We start from the raw sequence: 14,532 nt of genomic DNA on the forward strand, positions 1-14,532 counted from the left end.
TTAAGAAGAGTGTTTGGCATACCGAGCGAGAATCCTTTAAGGCTGAGAAGGAAGAACTTCTACGCCTTCTGAGTGATGAGCAATCCGCTCGGATGGCCTTTGAGAAAAGGGCTCTAGACGAGCGTAATGCTTTACTCAACACCATCAGTAAAGTAAATGGTGGTATGCTAGCTCTACATGCTCGATTTTCCAGGGTTGGGGCCCTTAGATATGCTCAAGGGTTCCGAGAGGGTTATACCGATCATGTTCCAGATGAGGGTCAGACTGGTTCTACCCCTGATGAGGTTGACAGAGAGCTGGAGATTGATCTTCCGGGTGTTTACGTCGACCTAGACTCCACCCCTGCTGAGGGCATATTTGATGAATGCCAAGAGATCGCCTCTTCCAGGATCACTCTTACTCCTTCTACTGCTCAACCTCTGGACGTTCTTCCTCTATCCACTTTGACTCCATCCGTCACTGCTGCTGAGGATGACCCCTCGGCAGAATGATTCTTCCAATGCTATTGAGGATAGAACTCAGCAGAATGATTATGTCATTCAGCTCGATTCCCCTCCCCGTGAGGATGGTAAAGCCAACAATGATGAGGAGGCCGTTCAGCACCATCAAGAAGTTGACGGGGTAAATGCTTCTAGTTAGAACCTTTCCGATGTACTGACCTCCTTTCTTTTGTATTTTGCCATCTGTATACCTCATTTTTTTGTAACTCTGAAACTTCATTATTAATGAGATGGCTGACTTTTGATTGAACTCTTGCCATAAATCCCTTGACTTAATGATTTAATGCTATCTGATCTGGTTCTTTTCTGTATGTCAGTGGCTGGCTTTTGGCTAGTGTGCCACTTTACCACACAACAAATTTTTTGTGCAAGTTTTTGGCGTTTGGCTTATAGTGCCAGCTGCCACTTACTTTGCTGAGTGTTGGCGCTCGGCTAGAATGCCACTTACCACTTTCACTCTTTTATTATTATTATTATTATTATTATTATTATTATTATTATTATTTTGCAAGTTTTTGGCGTTCGGCTCACAGTGCCAGATGCCACTTACTTTGCTGAGTGGTTGGCGCTCGGCTAGAATGCCACTTGCTACTTTCACTCTTTTATTTTTTGGCAAGTTTTTGGCGTTCGGCTCATAGTGCCAGCTACCACTTACTTTGCTGAGTGGCTGGCGCTCGGCTAGAATGCCACTTGCCACTTTCACTCTTTTATTTTTTGGCAAGTTTTTGGTGTTCGGCTCACAGTGCCAGCTGCCACTTACTTTGCTGAGTGGTTGGCGCTCGGCTAGAATGCTACTTGCTATTTTCACTCTTTTATTTTTTGGCAAGTTTTTGGCGTTCGGCTCATAGTGCCAGCTACCATTTACTTTGCTGAGTGGTTGACGCTCGGCTAGAATGCCACTTGCCACTTTCACTCTTTTATTTTTTGGCAAGTTTTTGGCGTTCGGCTCATAGTGCCAGGTGCCACTTACTTTGCTAAGTGGTTGGCGCTCGGCTAGAATGCCACTTGCCACTTTCACTCTTTTATTTTTTGGCAAGTTTTTGGCGTTCGGCTTATAGTGTCAGCTGCCACTTACTTTGCTGTTTCCATAAACTCAACTTTTTAGAAGAATATAGCTTTTTATAAATTTCGGAATTCTGTACAACTAAAAATGAGTAATGCCAGAATTAGAACTTTAAACTTTCTACATATAATACCTTTTTAAAGATGTAGCATTCCATGGCTTGTTAACCAACCTTCCGGCCATGGTCTCTAGTGTATATGCCCCTTTCCCTATGATCTCCGTAATTCTGTATGGTCCTTCCCAAGGTGACATCATCTTTTTAACCATTCCTACCTTCTTCTTCAAACCCAGATTGCAAATTGTGAAATCTCTGTGCCTCACCTTTTTGTTGTGGCTGCTAGCCAGTGTCTGCTGATAGGATGCAAGCCTTATTGCCGTAGCATCTCTCTTTTCTTCTAACATATCAAGGTTAAATCTCAGCATTTTGTCATTCTGTTCCTGATTCCATGCTAAGCTTCGGATCGTAGGAACCAAATATTCAACCAGTATGACTGCCTCAGTTCCATATGCCATGGCGAATGGGCTTTCCCCGGTCGGCCGTCTAGGGGTCGTTCTGTAAGCCCATAGGACATTCGGGAGTTCATCCAGCCACTTCCCTTTATGGTCTTCCAGCTTCTTCTTGATGCAAGCGAAAATTGTTCTATTCATAATTTCTGCTTGTCCATTGGCCTGGGGATAACTTACTGTTGCCAATTTTTGGTTGATTCTATATTCTTCCAGCAATTATCTGACTTGCTTGCTGTCGAAATTAGTCCCATTATCCATAACGATTGACCTCGGGACACTAAAATGGCAAAATAATATTACTCCAGATGAAGCGTCTTACATGAGTTTGCGTTACGCTCGGATATGGCTCTGCTTCTACCCATTTGGTAAAGTAATCTGTTGCCAGCAATACATACTTGTTCTGAGCTCTTGCAGTTGGCAGAGGACCAACCACATCCATCCCTCATTGTGCGAAAGGCCATGGTGTGGCCATTACGTGCAAGTCCTCAGGTGGTTGGTGGACCAATGATCCGGACCTTTGGCACTTATCGCACCTTTTGGAGAATTCTTCCGCATCTCGTGACATGTTTGGCCAAAAGTACCCTTGCGTCATTGCTTTGTGCGTTAAAGATCTTTCCCCTGAATGATTTCCACACACACCTTCATGAATAGCTCGCAGTATCTGCCGAGCCTCTGTGGGGGTGACGCACTTTAAGTACGGCCCAGAAAAAGACCTCTTGTATAACTGGTTATGCACTATGGCGTACTTTGCAGCGTTCGATTTGATTTTCCTAGCCTCATCTCTTTGCTCAGGCAGAGTACCATCCCGAATGTAAGTTATGATCGGATCAATCCAACTTGGCGCATATGGAATAACATTCACTTGCCAAGGATCTGGGCCCGAAGGTTCTTCAAAAATGGATGGCTGGTTCAGTATTCCTACTGGAATCACCCTTGCCAATGTTTCTCCAGAACCCGAGGTGCTACATGCTAGCCGATCTGCATCTTCGTTATGCTCCCTCGGTATTTGGATGAAATCAATTTTTTCAAAGTTTTTGGCCTCTCGCATAACAGCAGAATGATATGCTTCCATCATTTCATCCTTGGTTTCATATTCACCATTCACCTGCCGAACAATTAACTGCGAGTCACTAAAAATAATCAAATTCCTGACCTTCAGCTCTTTGGCGAGCTTAAGTCCTGCCAGTAGTGCCTCAAACTCCGCTTCATTGTTGGTAGCTCTGAATTCAAGCCGGAGCGCTTGACTTAGGGACGTGCCTTCTGGTGTCTGTAATTTGACTCCAATGCCTGCCCCCATCTGATTTGAGGATCCATCGACAAAGAGTTTCCACAAGCAACCACGAAGGTCTTCCTCCATGTCTTCTAAATCACGTTCTAGTAAAAAATCTGCCACTGCTTGCCTTTTGACTGCCGTTCTGGGTTCATATGTTATGTCAAATGAGCTTAACTCTATGGCCCACTTCGTCATCCTCCCTGAGAGGTCTGGCTTGTTCAGGATTATTCTGATAGGGAAAGTGGTTAGAACGATGATAGGATGGGATTCAAAATAATGCCTGAGCTTTCTTTTCGCATGTACTAGCGAGAGGATCACCCGCTTGGCCTTTGAATAACGTCGTTCGGCCTCAGTCATCATTTTGCTAACATAGAACACTAGATATTGCTTCCCCTCTTTGCAACGGATCAGAACACCACTTGTCGCGATGTTGGATACTCTGAGGTATAAAAATAGCTTCTCTCCTGGTTCTGGAGCTAACAGGACTAGAAGGTTCTGCATATATTCTTTCAAACCAGTTAATGCTCGGCGCTGTTCATCCCCCCAGACCTGTCTCCCATGGCTTCGTATTGTGTCAAAAAATGGTTTGTAGCGATCTGACAATTTCGAAATGAATCGGCTCAATGCAGCGATCCGTCCCGTAAGTGTTTGCACTTCTTTGATTGTCTTCAGCTCGGCATTCTTAGTCAGAGCTTCTGCTTAGGCAGGGCTAGCTTCTATACCTCTATGATTAACCACGTATCCCAGGAATTGACCAGAACTCACATCGAATGAGCACTTGGTTGGATTGAGCTTCATTCCATATTGTCTCAACACGTCAAATACGTCTTGTAGATGTTTCAGATGGTCAACTTCCTTCTTACTTTTTACTACCATGTCATCAATGTAAGCTTCCACAGTCTTCCCTATTTGACCCTTGAAAATTTTGCTAATAAGCCTTTGGTAAGTTGCTCCGGCGTTCTTCAGTCCGAATAGCATAACTTTGTAGCAATAGGTCCCGCGCTCGGTAATGAAAGAAGTTTTCTCTTTATTAGCAGAGTCCATGGGGATCTGATTATAACCTGAATAAGCATCTAAAAAGGTTAAACGCTCATACCCAGTAGTAGCATCCACTATTTGATCAATTTTTGGCAGCGGAAAGCTATCCTTCGGACAGGCTTTGTTTAAATTGGTGAAATCAATGCACACTCGTCATTTCCCATTCTTCTTCTACAAAACAACAATGTTTGACAACCAGTCAGGATAATACACTTCTCTTATAAATCCCGCATTAAGTAGCCTGTCAACCTCCTCGGCTATGATCCGATTACGCTCTGGAGCAAACCTTCGTTGCTTCTGTTTTACAGGTCTTGCATTGGGATTAACGTTCAAGGAGTGACAGGATACAGAAGGATTGATTCCAGGCATGTCTAGGTGGCTCCATGCAAATACATCGGCGTTCTGAGATAAGGAATCAACTAACTCATGTTTCTCCCCCTCAGCAAATCGTACCCCCACTCTGGTTGTTCGTTCTGGTCGGAACTGATCGATCTATACATCAACTAGGGGTTCTTCGGTCAAGTCTACTGGCTCTTCCTCCCCATTCTGCTTGGGGGGAAGCTCCTGTAATTGCTATCTTAGGCTTGCCGAACGGATGGGTGCTTTCCCTTTTCCAGCATATTTTAGCGTTATTGAATAACATTCCTTAGCTGCAACCTGGTCCCCATGAATGTCAATCACCTTGGTTCCGTCTGGCCCCAGGCATCTCGTTACTTGGTGCAGAGTGGAAGGAATACCTTGAACTCTGTGGACCCACCCTCTGCCCATCAGAAGGTTGTAAGAGGGATGAATTTCGACGACTACAAAGTTCTCCATCAGAACCCTTTCTGCAGCATGCACTGCTACTTCTACCGTACCAATAGGCTCCACTCGTTTTCCATCAAACCCTAGCAAAGGATTCCCAGTGGGTTTGAGCCGGTCTGGCTTGATCTCGAGCCGATCAAATGTATCCCTTGGCATGACGTTCGCACTACTTCCAGGATCAATCAGAACTCTGCGTACCAAACATTCGGCCACTGTCAAACTGATGACCAACTGGTCCTCATGAGGGATCTGAACATGCAATAGATCTGTTCTGTCAAACTTTATCTGTGTTGATGTGCTCTGTTGGTGCAGAGTGTTTACACTGCCTATCATCCTCTTCATCTGCACCTGGCGGAGCCGTGTTTGAAACAATTCATCTGACTCTTCACATTCAGGCCGGCCATGAATTGCATTGATTATTCAGGCTGGTTGCGAGTTGTGGGAGTTTAGCTTCTGATTTCTCTTCACTTACTCCATCGGTCGGTTCTGTTCCACCGCCAGGCCTCAGATATAACCTGCGAACTCCCCTCTAGCTATCAGCATCTCTACCTGTCTCCTTAAGTTCTGCATTCATTAGTTTGATGGCCAAAGTCAGAATGGAATGCACAATGCTTAGACTGATCCCTCTGCTCGAGGGGTTGTCTGATTGGTGAAGGAGATCGGAACTTATCTTTGTTTTCTTGGTACAACCTTGCTAAGGTGACTTTCAATGGAGTAACCAGCTTTTCCTCCCTGGGCCTCTTCTCAGATATCCACGAGGTCTGACGCTGTGGCTGAACCTGCTTTTGTCTGATTTTTGCTTTGGTTTTCTCTTCAGTTGATATGATGGATGTCTTCCGAGCGTTAGCTGCCTTTTCTTCTTCCAAGCGCACAAATCCATCAGCTCTTTCATTAAGTTCATCCATAGTCTTCGGTGTATTCACTACCAAGCTTGTGTGGAATGGAATGCCATGAGTCATGGCCAATATAAACGCTTGAACCGCCGTAGAAGGATGACATTCAATAACCATGTTCTTAGTAAGGTTAAACCTGGTAAGGAAACCTTGGAGACGCTCGTCCTCATGCTGCTTCATTGTGAATAGGCTCGAAATGTCCTTTTCTGGACGTTTATTTCCATAATATTGGCTTATGAACCGGTCACACAAGCTTCGGAAACTATCCACTGAGCCCCTCGGCAGGTTCTTTAACCAATTAAGCGTTGGTCCAGCTAGACTTGTAGGGAAGCACTTGCACATCAAGGAATAATTCTCAGTCTTCAGAGCCATTTTCAACTCGATGTGATATACATGATCAATCGGATCGGTCGTCCCATCGAACAGAATGAAAACGGGAATGGAAAATTTCCTCGGATTCGGAGCCTTTAGAATTTCAGCGGTGAATGGCGAATCAACCGTTCGAGCTGCTGAACGGAGGGCTTCATTTTCCCTCTGGAACCTCGCGGTTGCTCTCTGATCTACAGATCTCCTTTCTGAGCTTCGATAGTTGAGCGTTGCCATGGAAGGCCAATAAGTCGGATCGAATGATCTTTCCTCAATAAACTCTTTGTGCCACGACGGTATAACTTTATGGCGATCAAACTCCATTGCTTCTTCTCGGCTGAGCATTTCTTAATGTGAATCGAAAGTCATGGCTTCGTTTTGCCTGATCTGTTCACGCCGTGGATCCACGTGAGTTGATCCTTCACGATCATCAACACGACGAGGATTTGGCGGCAAATCGTTTGGCCGGACTTCCTCGCGGTGAAGATCCGTCTGATTGTTCTCTACCTCCTCACTGTGATGTGCCGTATCGGTACGTACAACTGCTTCTCTTACCGGGAGAGGTCGCGGAATCACCGGAACTTCTTGACGCTGCATTTCAATCCTTAGATCTGCATTCTCTCTCCTGAGAGCTTTGATCATGCTCATCAACTCATCAAGTTTCATCTGCTGGATATTCTCTACCGTATTAGAGTTCTCACCCCCAGTCATCATTCCAGAACGGAGTGAAGGCATGAATCACAAATTCTAAGTTAGATCTGAGTCTCGCTGACGTGAATCACGTCAGATCTGGACTCAAATTTTACGAATTGTGTTCTCCCTTCGATAGATCAGAGCTTTTTCGGCACCTGAGCTTACTGGATCGAGCCGCGATAGAATGAATCACAACTGCGTAAACCTAACGATAATTTCTCAAAATCAATCAAGAATCAAGAATTTCTCAAGAGCAAACCGCAATCTCTTAGATCTAGATTAAACTTCTAGAAATCAAGCTTCATCGTCACCAATCAATCTGAATCAACATGACGTTGATCAAACAAGAATCAACCTTCAACGTTTCCCATAGACGGTGCCAATTGAAGATGCAAAGAATTTTCTCTCCATATTTGGACAGAATCTCATCACATTTCTCATTAAAAAATAAAATCCTCCTCCTTTCACTCTCTTCACTGCCTTTTTATAGGCAATTACAAGTGCTGCTGGACTATCAGTTTTGGGCCTTCTTTCCAATGGGCTTGGCCTTCTTCGATGGATCCTCCGGGCTCGGCCCATTCTGCGTTGCTCTTGTATGGGCTGAACTTAATTGTTTGACCCGATGCCATATTCGCGGATTATATCCGGTCTACGCTCCTTCTGGTGTCCTCATCACCCCTTTTGTACATTTAGCAATATTGGGAATGTTTTTCTTTTTTCTGGACAAGTTCAGTATTATTTAGGATGTGTTTAGAAATCTTTGTTTCGGTCCCTGCATTTTTTTTAGCTTTCGTCTTCTTGACCATTACAGGCCCTAAAAGAATGAAGGGAATGAAGATAAATATTGCAAATTCGTTTGGATGATAAAACGAAGAGGGGAAGACCATCTTGACCAATAAGCCAAGCAAACTAGGGGTGACCACGGATTTGATCCGATTGGATTAGGCATCAATCCTAATCAATCCGATCTAAATGGATTGGAAAAATTTGAATCCCCCACCGATCTGTGGGATAACGGATCGGATTGGATCCACATATTGGGGTTGTCCCAAATAGCCTAATATTGTTATTTTATAACCATTTCCCAATATATAAAATATCAGTTTATCAACATTAATTCATATATTTAAATGATCATTAACTAATACATTCTTAGAGGCCATTAAAGGGTCATCAACTAATTTTATTTTAAAAGATCATTAATCAATATATTTTTAGAATTTATATATATATATCACATATTAGAATACAGATCAGATTAAATTTTTAATAACCTAATCTGCTATCCGATCCTTGAACCACGAATTCCATATTATTGAATTTACCACCAATCCATGAGTTTAACAATCCAATGTGATCCACACGAATCAGATTAGACTCGCGAATTGCGGATCAAATGCCCACCAAAGCAAACAAGACGTCCATGTAAGATAGATGACATAAATGTGAACTAAAATTAGGAGGGAATGAGAGAAGAGGAAGGGAACGGACAAGACTTTTGACTCTTAGCATTCCTTGGCCAAAACTCTCTTTCCTTATCTTTGCGTTTTCTCTCTTTCCCCCCCCCCCCCCCCCCCTCTCTCTCTCTCTCTTTTTCTCTGCCTTTATATTATTCACGTAAACCCTCCTTCTACGGACTTTAATAATCCTACACATTATCCCAATTCTATTACCTAAGGAATAAGAAAAGAAAAGGAAAATAATTATATAGCTATAGTAATAATAATATGTCCATATAATAGGGTTGCTATTCCGGCGGATTTAAGGTATAATTTGAGCCCAACCCATTATATGAAATGCTAAACCCAAGCCCAAGCCTAACCCCATCCTCAACCTTAACTACTTAGCCTAAGCCCAACCTATTCTTCTACTTTTAAATTCAGGCTTGCAACTCGGTCTTAAATTTCGGGTTAATTTGGGTTACTCATATGGCTAATATTTATATCAAAAATTTAATATGATCTTGAATTAGTTTTAGATTAAATTATTATTAAACAATAATAAGTTTAAAGACTTTTTGTAGATTTTTAATAAATTACAAACAAATTTTTTAAAAATTAATTCTCCTAAATGTTAACATATAATAAGTTAAGATTTAACAAAGAAAGTTGAAAAGAAAAAAAGTAATTATTGTTTAAATATTATATATAATGTATTTAAAATTTAAATTATATATATATATATATATATATATATATATATATATAATATTAAAATTCGGGTTTGGGTTGGCTTGGTTTGCTTCTTCAACCCAAGTCTAACTCTAATTAAATTTGGGTTGAGATTTTTCAACTCAAACCCAACCCTAATTGTAAAAATAATTGCCAAAGCCCGTGAAAATTCGAGCTGGGCTCAGATTGGATTCGGGTTATCCACTCCTAACTAGAAGTGAGAGAGAAGGGGTGAGGGTATGAGAAAGAGAATGTGTTTTAATATCTTAAACCGCACATCATTAAGAAAAAAAAAATTTCTAAAACCGCAAATAATTATCTTCTACAATATTAAAATTTAAATCTGTTTTAATATCTTAAGATTTTAATTAATTATTATTATTATTATTATTATTATTATTATTATTATTATTTGTTTACAATGATTGAAACTTTAGAGCATTTCGTTAATATCTTGTGAATTGAATTGTGTTCAAATGAAGTAGCCACATTTGAGACTTGTACATTGACATTAGCATTTGAGTGTACAATTTGTTTGACATTACTTGATATTATTAATCCTGTGTAATGTGCTCTATGGTTTAAATCAATATTATTTGAAATATATTAAACCTGTAATGAAAAATTGCACCTTAATGAAACAAAACCTTTAGCTGCTTTTCTCAACATTGAACACATTCATCCATTCAAACCAACCTCCCCCAGCAAAAAACAGGTCTGAAACTGCATTGGTAAATCTATCCGGTGGCAAGGAGGCATGCTCAAGCATATAAATGTAAATAAACCAACAGTGCACAGTAGAGATGTAGCAAAGATCAGTCAGTGGCTAACAAATATTGTAACTTTATTTATTTTCGAATTTTGAGCTTGAATTCGATAATGTATGATATATATATATATATTACAATTGTCAAATATACATGTTTCTCTGTGTGCGTGTGTTCCCTAAAAAATTGATCTTCTGTATAATTCACGTAGTCAACGACATGAGGCGTGGATGCCAACAATGCTAGAAAGCACCACCAGGCTCATCAAACACTTCGCAGCAACTTAAAAATGGCGGAAGGTTGATGTGCATATACACAACATGATCTGCAAAAATACAAGCATATCAAAGGGTAAATAAGGAGAAGAGGATGTCACAAAATCGGATGCAATTGGAAACCATTGAAGAATTGTTAATAAAGTAAATGTTAATTTTTAACTCTCAAATCAAATTCTTATACTCCAAGCATTATCACAGAACAAATTTCCTACAATAAGACATGCTTCTCAACCATGTTGACAATTGAAACGGATAAATTCTAATCATGCCACATGCCTCGGCATGTATATCAAGGCTACTTTTCTTTCAGGGAAATCGTATGGGGAAGGTCATTGGTGTGGCTGTAATGTCTCTTAGAAGGTTGGTTTTAGAAAACACCCTTAGTTCAACCTTAAAATTTAAATGCAAAGACATTCGTCATACCTCAAGAAAAGTCAAAAGCTAATTTCTTTGTCATGGCCCAATGAAGCAAAACTGAGGAATACGTATTTTAATCACCACCCATTTCATCCACCAAACTCTTCATCTGATGCGAGCAAAGTCAGCAAAAGGCTCTGACTTTGTTTTCAGTGCAGACTTGGCCAATTCAGGAGTCCCAAACACATTCCATATTCTTAATGTCTCATCTGATGCACCAGATGCAACCGTATACCCATCTGGACTCTGTAATATATCCAAGAAGAGGGGTGAGGGGAAAAATAGAAAATCCAATTATTCAATAAAACAATGACACAACTATATAATCTCTTTCCAATTCAAAGAAAGCAAATTAAACAAATTTATTTATAAATAACCCATGAATGATAGATACCTGAGCCATGTAGAGAACTCTTGACGTATGACCATAAAGCTCTGTAATCTTGACCATAGAAGGGTACTTCCAAAGGGTGAGTTGGTTGTCATTGAGGCCATGAGAACTCAAAAGCTCACGCTCATGTTTGCTCCAGAGCAAGCAACAGACCTGTGACCCTGTATTCATGGAGTTCAACCGTACTCCAGTGTTGGTGTTCCAAAACTTTATGCACTGATCCCCGGCACCACCACCAGAGGCAAGCAGATAACTGTTGAAAGGACACCAAGAGAGAGCTTTGACAGCAGCTGTGTGGTCTTCCAGGCGGTGAAGCCATTGATTGGAAGAATTTCTAGAGGCCATTGAGCTGTGCCATATGTAGACCAAGTTATCATTCCCTCCACTTGCTAGTTGCTGGCCTGATGCAGACCATGTCAGTCCACAAACCTCTTGACTGTGACCCTTATATGTTCCAATAATGTGTGATCTTATTCTTAAATCGTTGTTTACGATCAAACTGTCCAGTCCCCCAGTTGTCAGGATGTTATTGTTCCAATCAAGCGAACCAACCCTTAACGTGTGTCCATCTCGCAGTCTCCTCAACTGTTCAGAAAAACCAAACAAATTAGTTGTAGAATTGCCTCCACACAACTTTCAAAACTAATGCCTGGAGCATGAGAAAAGTGCCATCTTAAAATACATGTATTCCACTGCTCTCTAAAATAAATTACAGAACTTGTAGGATATTGGTTTCTAGAATGATTAAACATGCAATTTATTTGATGCTTTGCATCAATATAATAATATAATGCCTTATTAAACCTTGCAGTTTACTTACTACCACTTAACTTCATATTACATCAGTACGCTAAGACAATTACATGATGATACCAGACATCGTCAAATAAGGCATAAAAGGTGCAAGTGGCTTCACATGTAGAGCTATATATTTTCTTTTATTTTTTCCACAGAAAGTGCATTCAGAAAATCTCACAAAAACTAAGTCTTTGTTCATTGCCTAAATGTCATGAAAAAAAAAAAAAAAAAAAAAAAAAAGAGTCCCTTGGGTGCACCTTTTCACAATCCGTCTTCTTATTATCTATAATAACCCATCCAACAAAAGAAAAGCATCATATATTGACCCCAAAAAAAAAAAAAAATTACTAAATAGCAAATTTGATATAAAAGCACCTACCATCCTACTAGCCAAAGCGTCCCACACCTCAACATAGGAATTATTCAAGCCAACAGCAAGGCGTCTTCCATCTGGTGCCCACTTGACACTTGTCACAGGCCCAATCTCCTCAGCAAAGGAAACAAGTTCAGAAACAGAGTCATCAGCGACATGCCACAAATATACTGAATTCCCAAGACCGATAGCAACAATGTTGCTGCTACCCCAATCCAGTAAATTCGCGTAGTCATCTAGGAGCTCAGGAGCATAAAGAATATTTTCTGAAGACTGTTATAATCATCAAACAAGACACATCATAAGAAAATAAACAATCCAGAAGAAGTAATCAAAAAATGCGAAAAACAAAAAAGGGAAACAAAAGAGTGAAAAAAAAAAAAAAAAAAACTGTAGATGTTCAGTCACAGGGAAAAAGCTCATTGATGGGGGGAAAAAGAAAAGAAAGAATGAATGAAAACCCACTTGGGGAATATGTCTCCTAGACTTGGTGGGTTTCAGTTGGTGAACAGATGAGTACAGATCTTGAAAACCGCCTACTGAAGGTGGCGGTTTATTCTTAAAAGCAAGTATCCTTGTTCTGTTCATGTTGAAGATCTCTGCAAGCTGCTTCCTGTAAGCTTGTTTGAATGGAGAGCACCGTTCAGAGTTATCCTTTCTTACCTTCCCACCATTCAGCATGTAATGTGCAAAGTCAAAATCCATTGCAGACCGGTTGGGGATGAACCTATCAAACTGCCACTTCAAAAGAAACAAAATTCAGTATGAAGTTGAAGGAGAATCTAATAAACGAGCTACGATTCAAGTAAACAATTGGGAATTAATAAACCAGATATATAAATCAAAATTCAGAAGCAAAGGAAAGCTTGTCTACTCAACGAGAAAAGGTAGATAAAGTGTGTGTGTGTGTGTGTGTTGGGGGGAGGAATTGATTTTGCTTTGAAATTTAATAATTTCATTATGTGGAACCTAAAAGTTAAAACCTCAACCCAACTACTTATTTGATTTTGTGATACAAGACAATATAGACCATATGACATAATACATTTTTCCATCTCTTTTCCTTGCTTCCTATAGCAACCAAACTAAGGGAGGAAGGACAAGCAAAAACAAAAAAAAAAAATAAATAAACAAATGGGTACCATCAAATATCCATAATCTGAAAACTTTCTCACCATAAACAGAAAGAACTACTAAGATTCAACAGTTTTACTTATAATTCAAATAAAAAAACCAAAAAATAGACATTAAATGTGTTTCTCTAGATTACCAAACAGGAAACTCGACCTAAACAAATCTATAGGGACATGGATTAATGTGTAATTTATAATTTGAGGAATCAATAGAAATTTGGGGACAGAAACCCTAAATAACAGGACAATGATATTTAAAGAAATACGAACAAAGTATATGAAAGAACCAGTAAATTTTCCAGAAAAACAGAAACCCAGAATCATATTGGAACATAAACACAATAAATATGAAAATAAAAAAGAGTACAAACAATAACGCCCTGTATCACAATTCAGGATTGCTAGAAAGAATAAGAAATACAAGAACAAAAAAATCACCACTTACGTCTTCGCGCGAACGCTTCCTTGTACCTATTTGATCATGAAATCGCCACATCTTGTGTACGTCTAAGAAATAACACATATACACTACACACAGATATAGAATCCCAGTTAGAGCAGAAAAAGAATTGAAACCCAGTTAGAGCAGAAAGAGATACTCGCAGCAGGAAAGAGATGATTGAATTAGGGCATTTTTTTTTTTTTTTTTTTTTCAACCTTTAATTCTTTTTTCGACCGTTAATTCTTTTTCGAAAATAAAGAACGTTAATTGTTTCATAGGTATATTATAAAATAATGTAATATTACATTTAAATTAATTGTATGAAAATTATAAAAAATTAATTGTATGAAAATATGTTCATTGACATATTTAAAAAAGCAAAATTACAAGTGAAAAATTTGCAAGTGAATCTATTCTTAGGGACTTGTTTGGGGCATAAAGTAGGGTGTTCATGGTTATTTTTGGAATCCTCTGTTTATTTGGGCATAAAAAATATTTTTTTGTTCTTTTTTGGTGTTTGATTACCCTAGAGAGAGAAAATCGAAGTGTTGCTCATTAGTGGCACTTCGATCTCACTAATGATGCATTGAGTGGATTCGATCTTAGAGTTTGATTTATGAGATTC

The 14,532-nt window shown here is 39.8% G+C and overlaps 3 protein-coding genes across 4 annotated transcripts; all 3 read right to left on the bottom strand.

Annotated features, from left to right (window-relative positions):
- Window positions 1-4,552: 4,552 nt before the first annotated feature.
- On the bottom strand, window positions 4,553-5,527 carry LOC132270544 (uncharacterized). Its single transcript, XM_059771723.1, has 2 exons — window positions 4,970-5,527; window positions 4,553-4,873 (listed from the first exon to the last, which is right to left on the bottom strand). The coding sequence occupies exons 1-2, from the start codon at window positions 5,525-5,527 to the stop codon at window positions 4,553-4,555; spliced, it is 879 nt and encodes a 292-aa protein (XP_059627706.1).
- A 215-nt stretch (window positions 5,528-5,742) lies between these two features.
- Window positions 5,743-6,789, bottom strand: LOC132270545 (uncharacterized). Its single transcript, XM_059771724.1, has one exon. The coding sequence runs from the start codon at window positions 6,787-6,789 to the stop codon at window positions 5,743-5,745; it is 1,047 nt and encodes a 348-aa protein (XP_059627707.1).
- Window positions 6,790-10,137: 3,348 nt separating this feature from the next.
- On the bottom strand, window positions 10,138-14,276 carry LOC132268240 (cell division cycle 20.1, cofactor of APC complex-like). 2 transcript variants are annotated; one of them, XM_059769060.1, is made up of 6 exons: window positions 13,911-14,276; window positions 12,798-13,067; window positions 12,339-12,605; window positions 11,165-11,746; window positions 10,777-11,016; window positions 10,138-10,400 (listed from the first exon to the last, which is right to left on the bottom strand). In XM_059769060.1, exons 1-5 carry the CDS (start codon window positions 13,986-13,988, stop codon window positions 10,876-10,878), a joined length of 1,338 nt encoding a protein of 445 aa, XP_059625043.1. In that variant the 5' UTR covers window positions 13,989-14,276; the 3' UTR covers window positions 10,138-10,400; window positions 10,777-10,875. The 2 variants fall into 2 exon arrangements, with proteins under 2 accessions (XP_059625043.1, XP_059625042.1); XM_059769059.1 differs by having other exon boundaries at window positions 12,798-13,073; window positions 13,911-14,275.
- Window positions 14,277-14,532: the final 256 nt, after the last annotated feature.

Source organism: Cornus florida, unplaced genomic scaffold (genome assembly GCF_030987335.1).
Source record: "Cornus florida cultivar Cherokee Brave unplaced genomic scaffold, ASM3098733v1 CherokeeBrave_3.0.0_Hap2_Chr08, whole genome shotgun sequence".
NCBI classification, from domain to species: Eukaryota; Viridiplantae; Streptophyta; class Magnoliopsida; order Cornales; family Cornaceae; genus Cornus; species Cornus florida.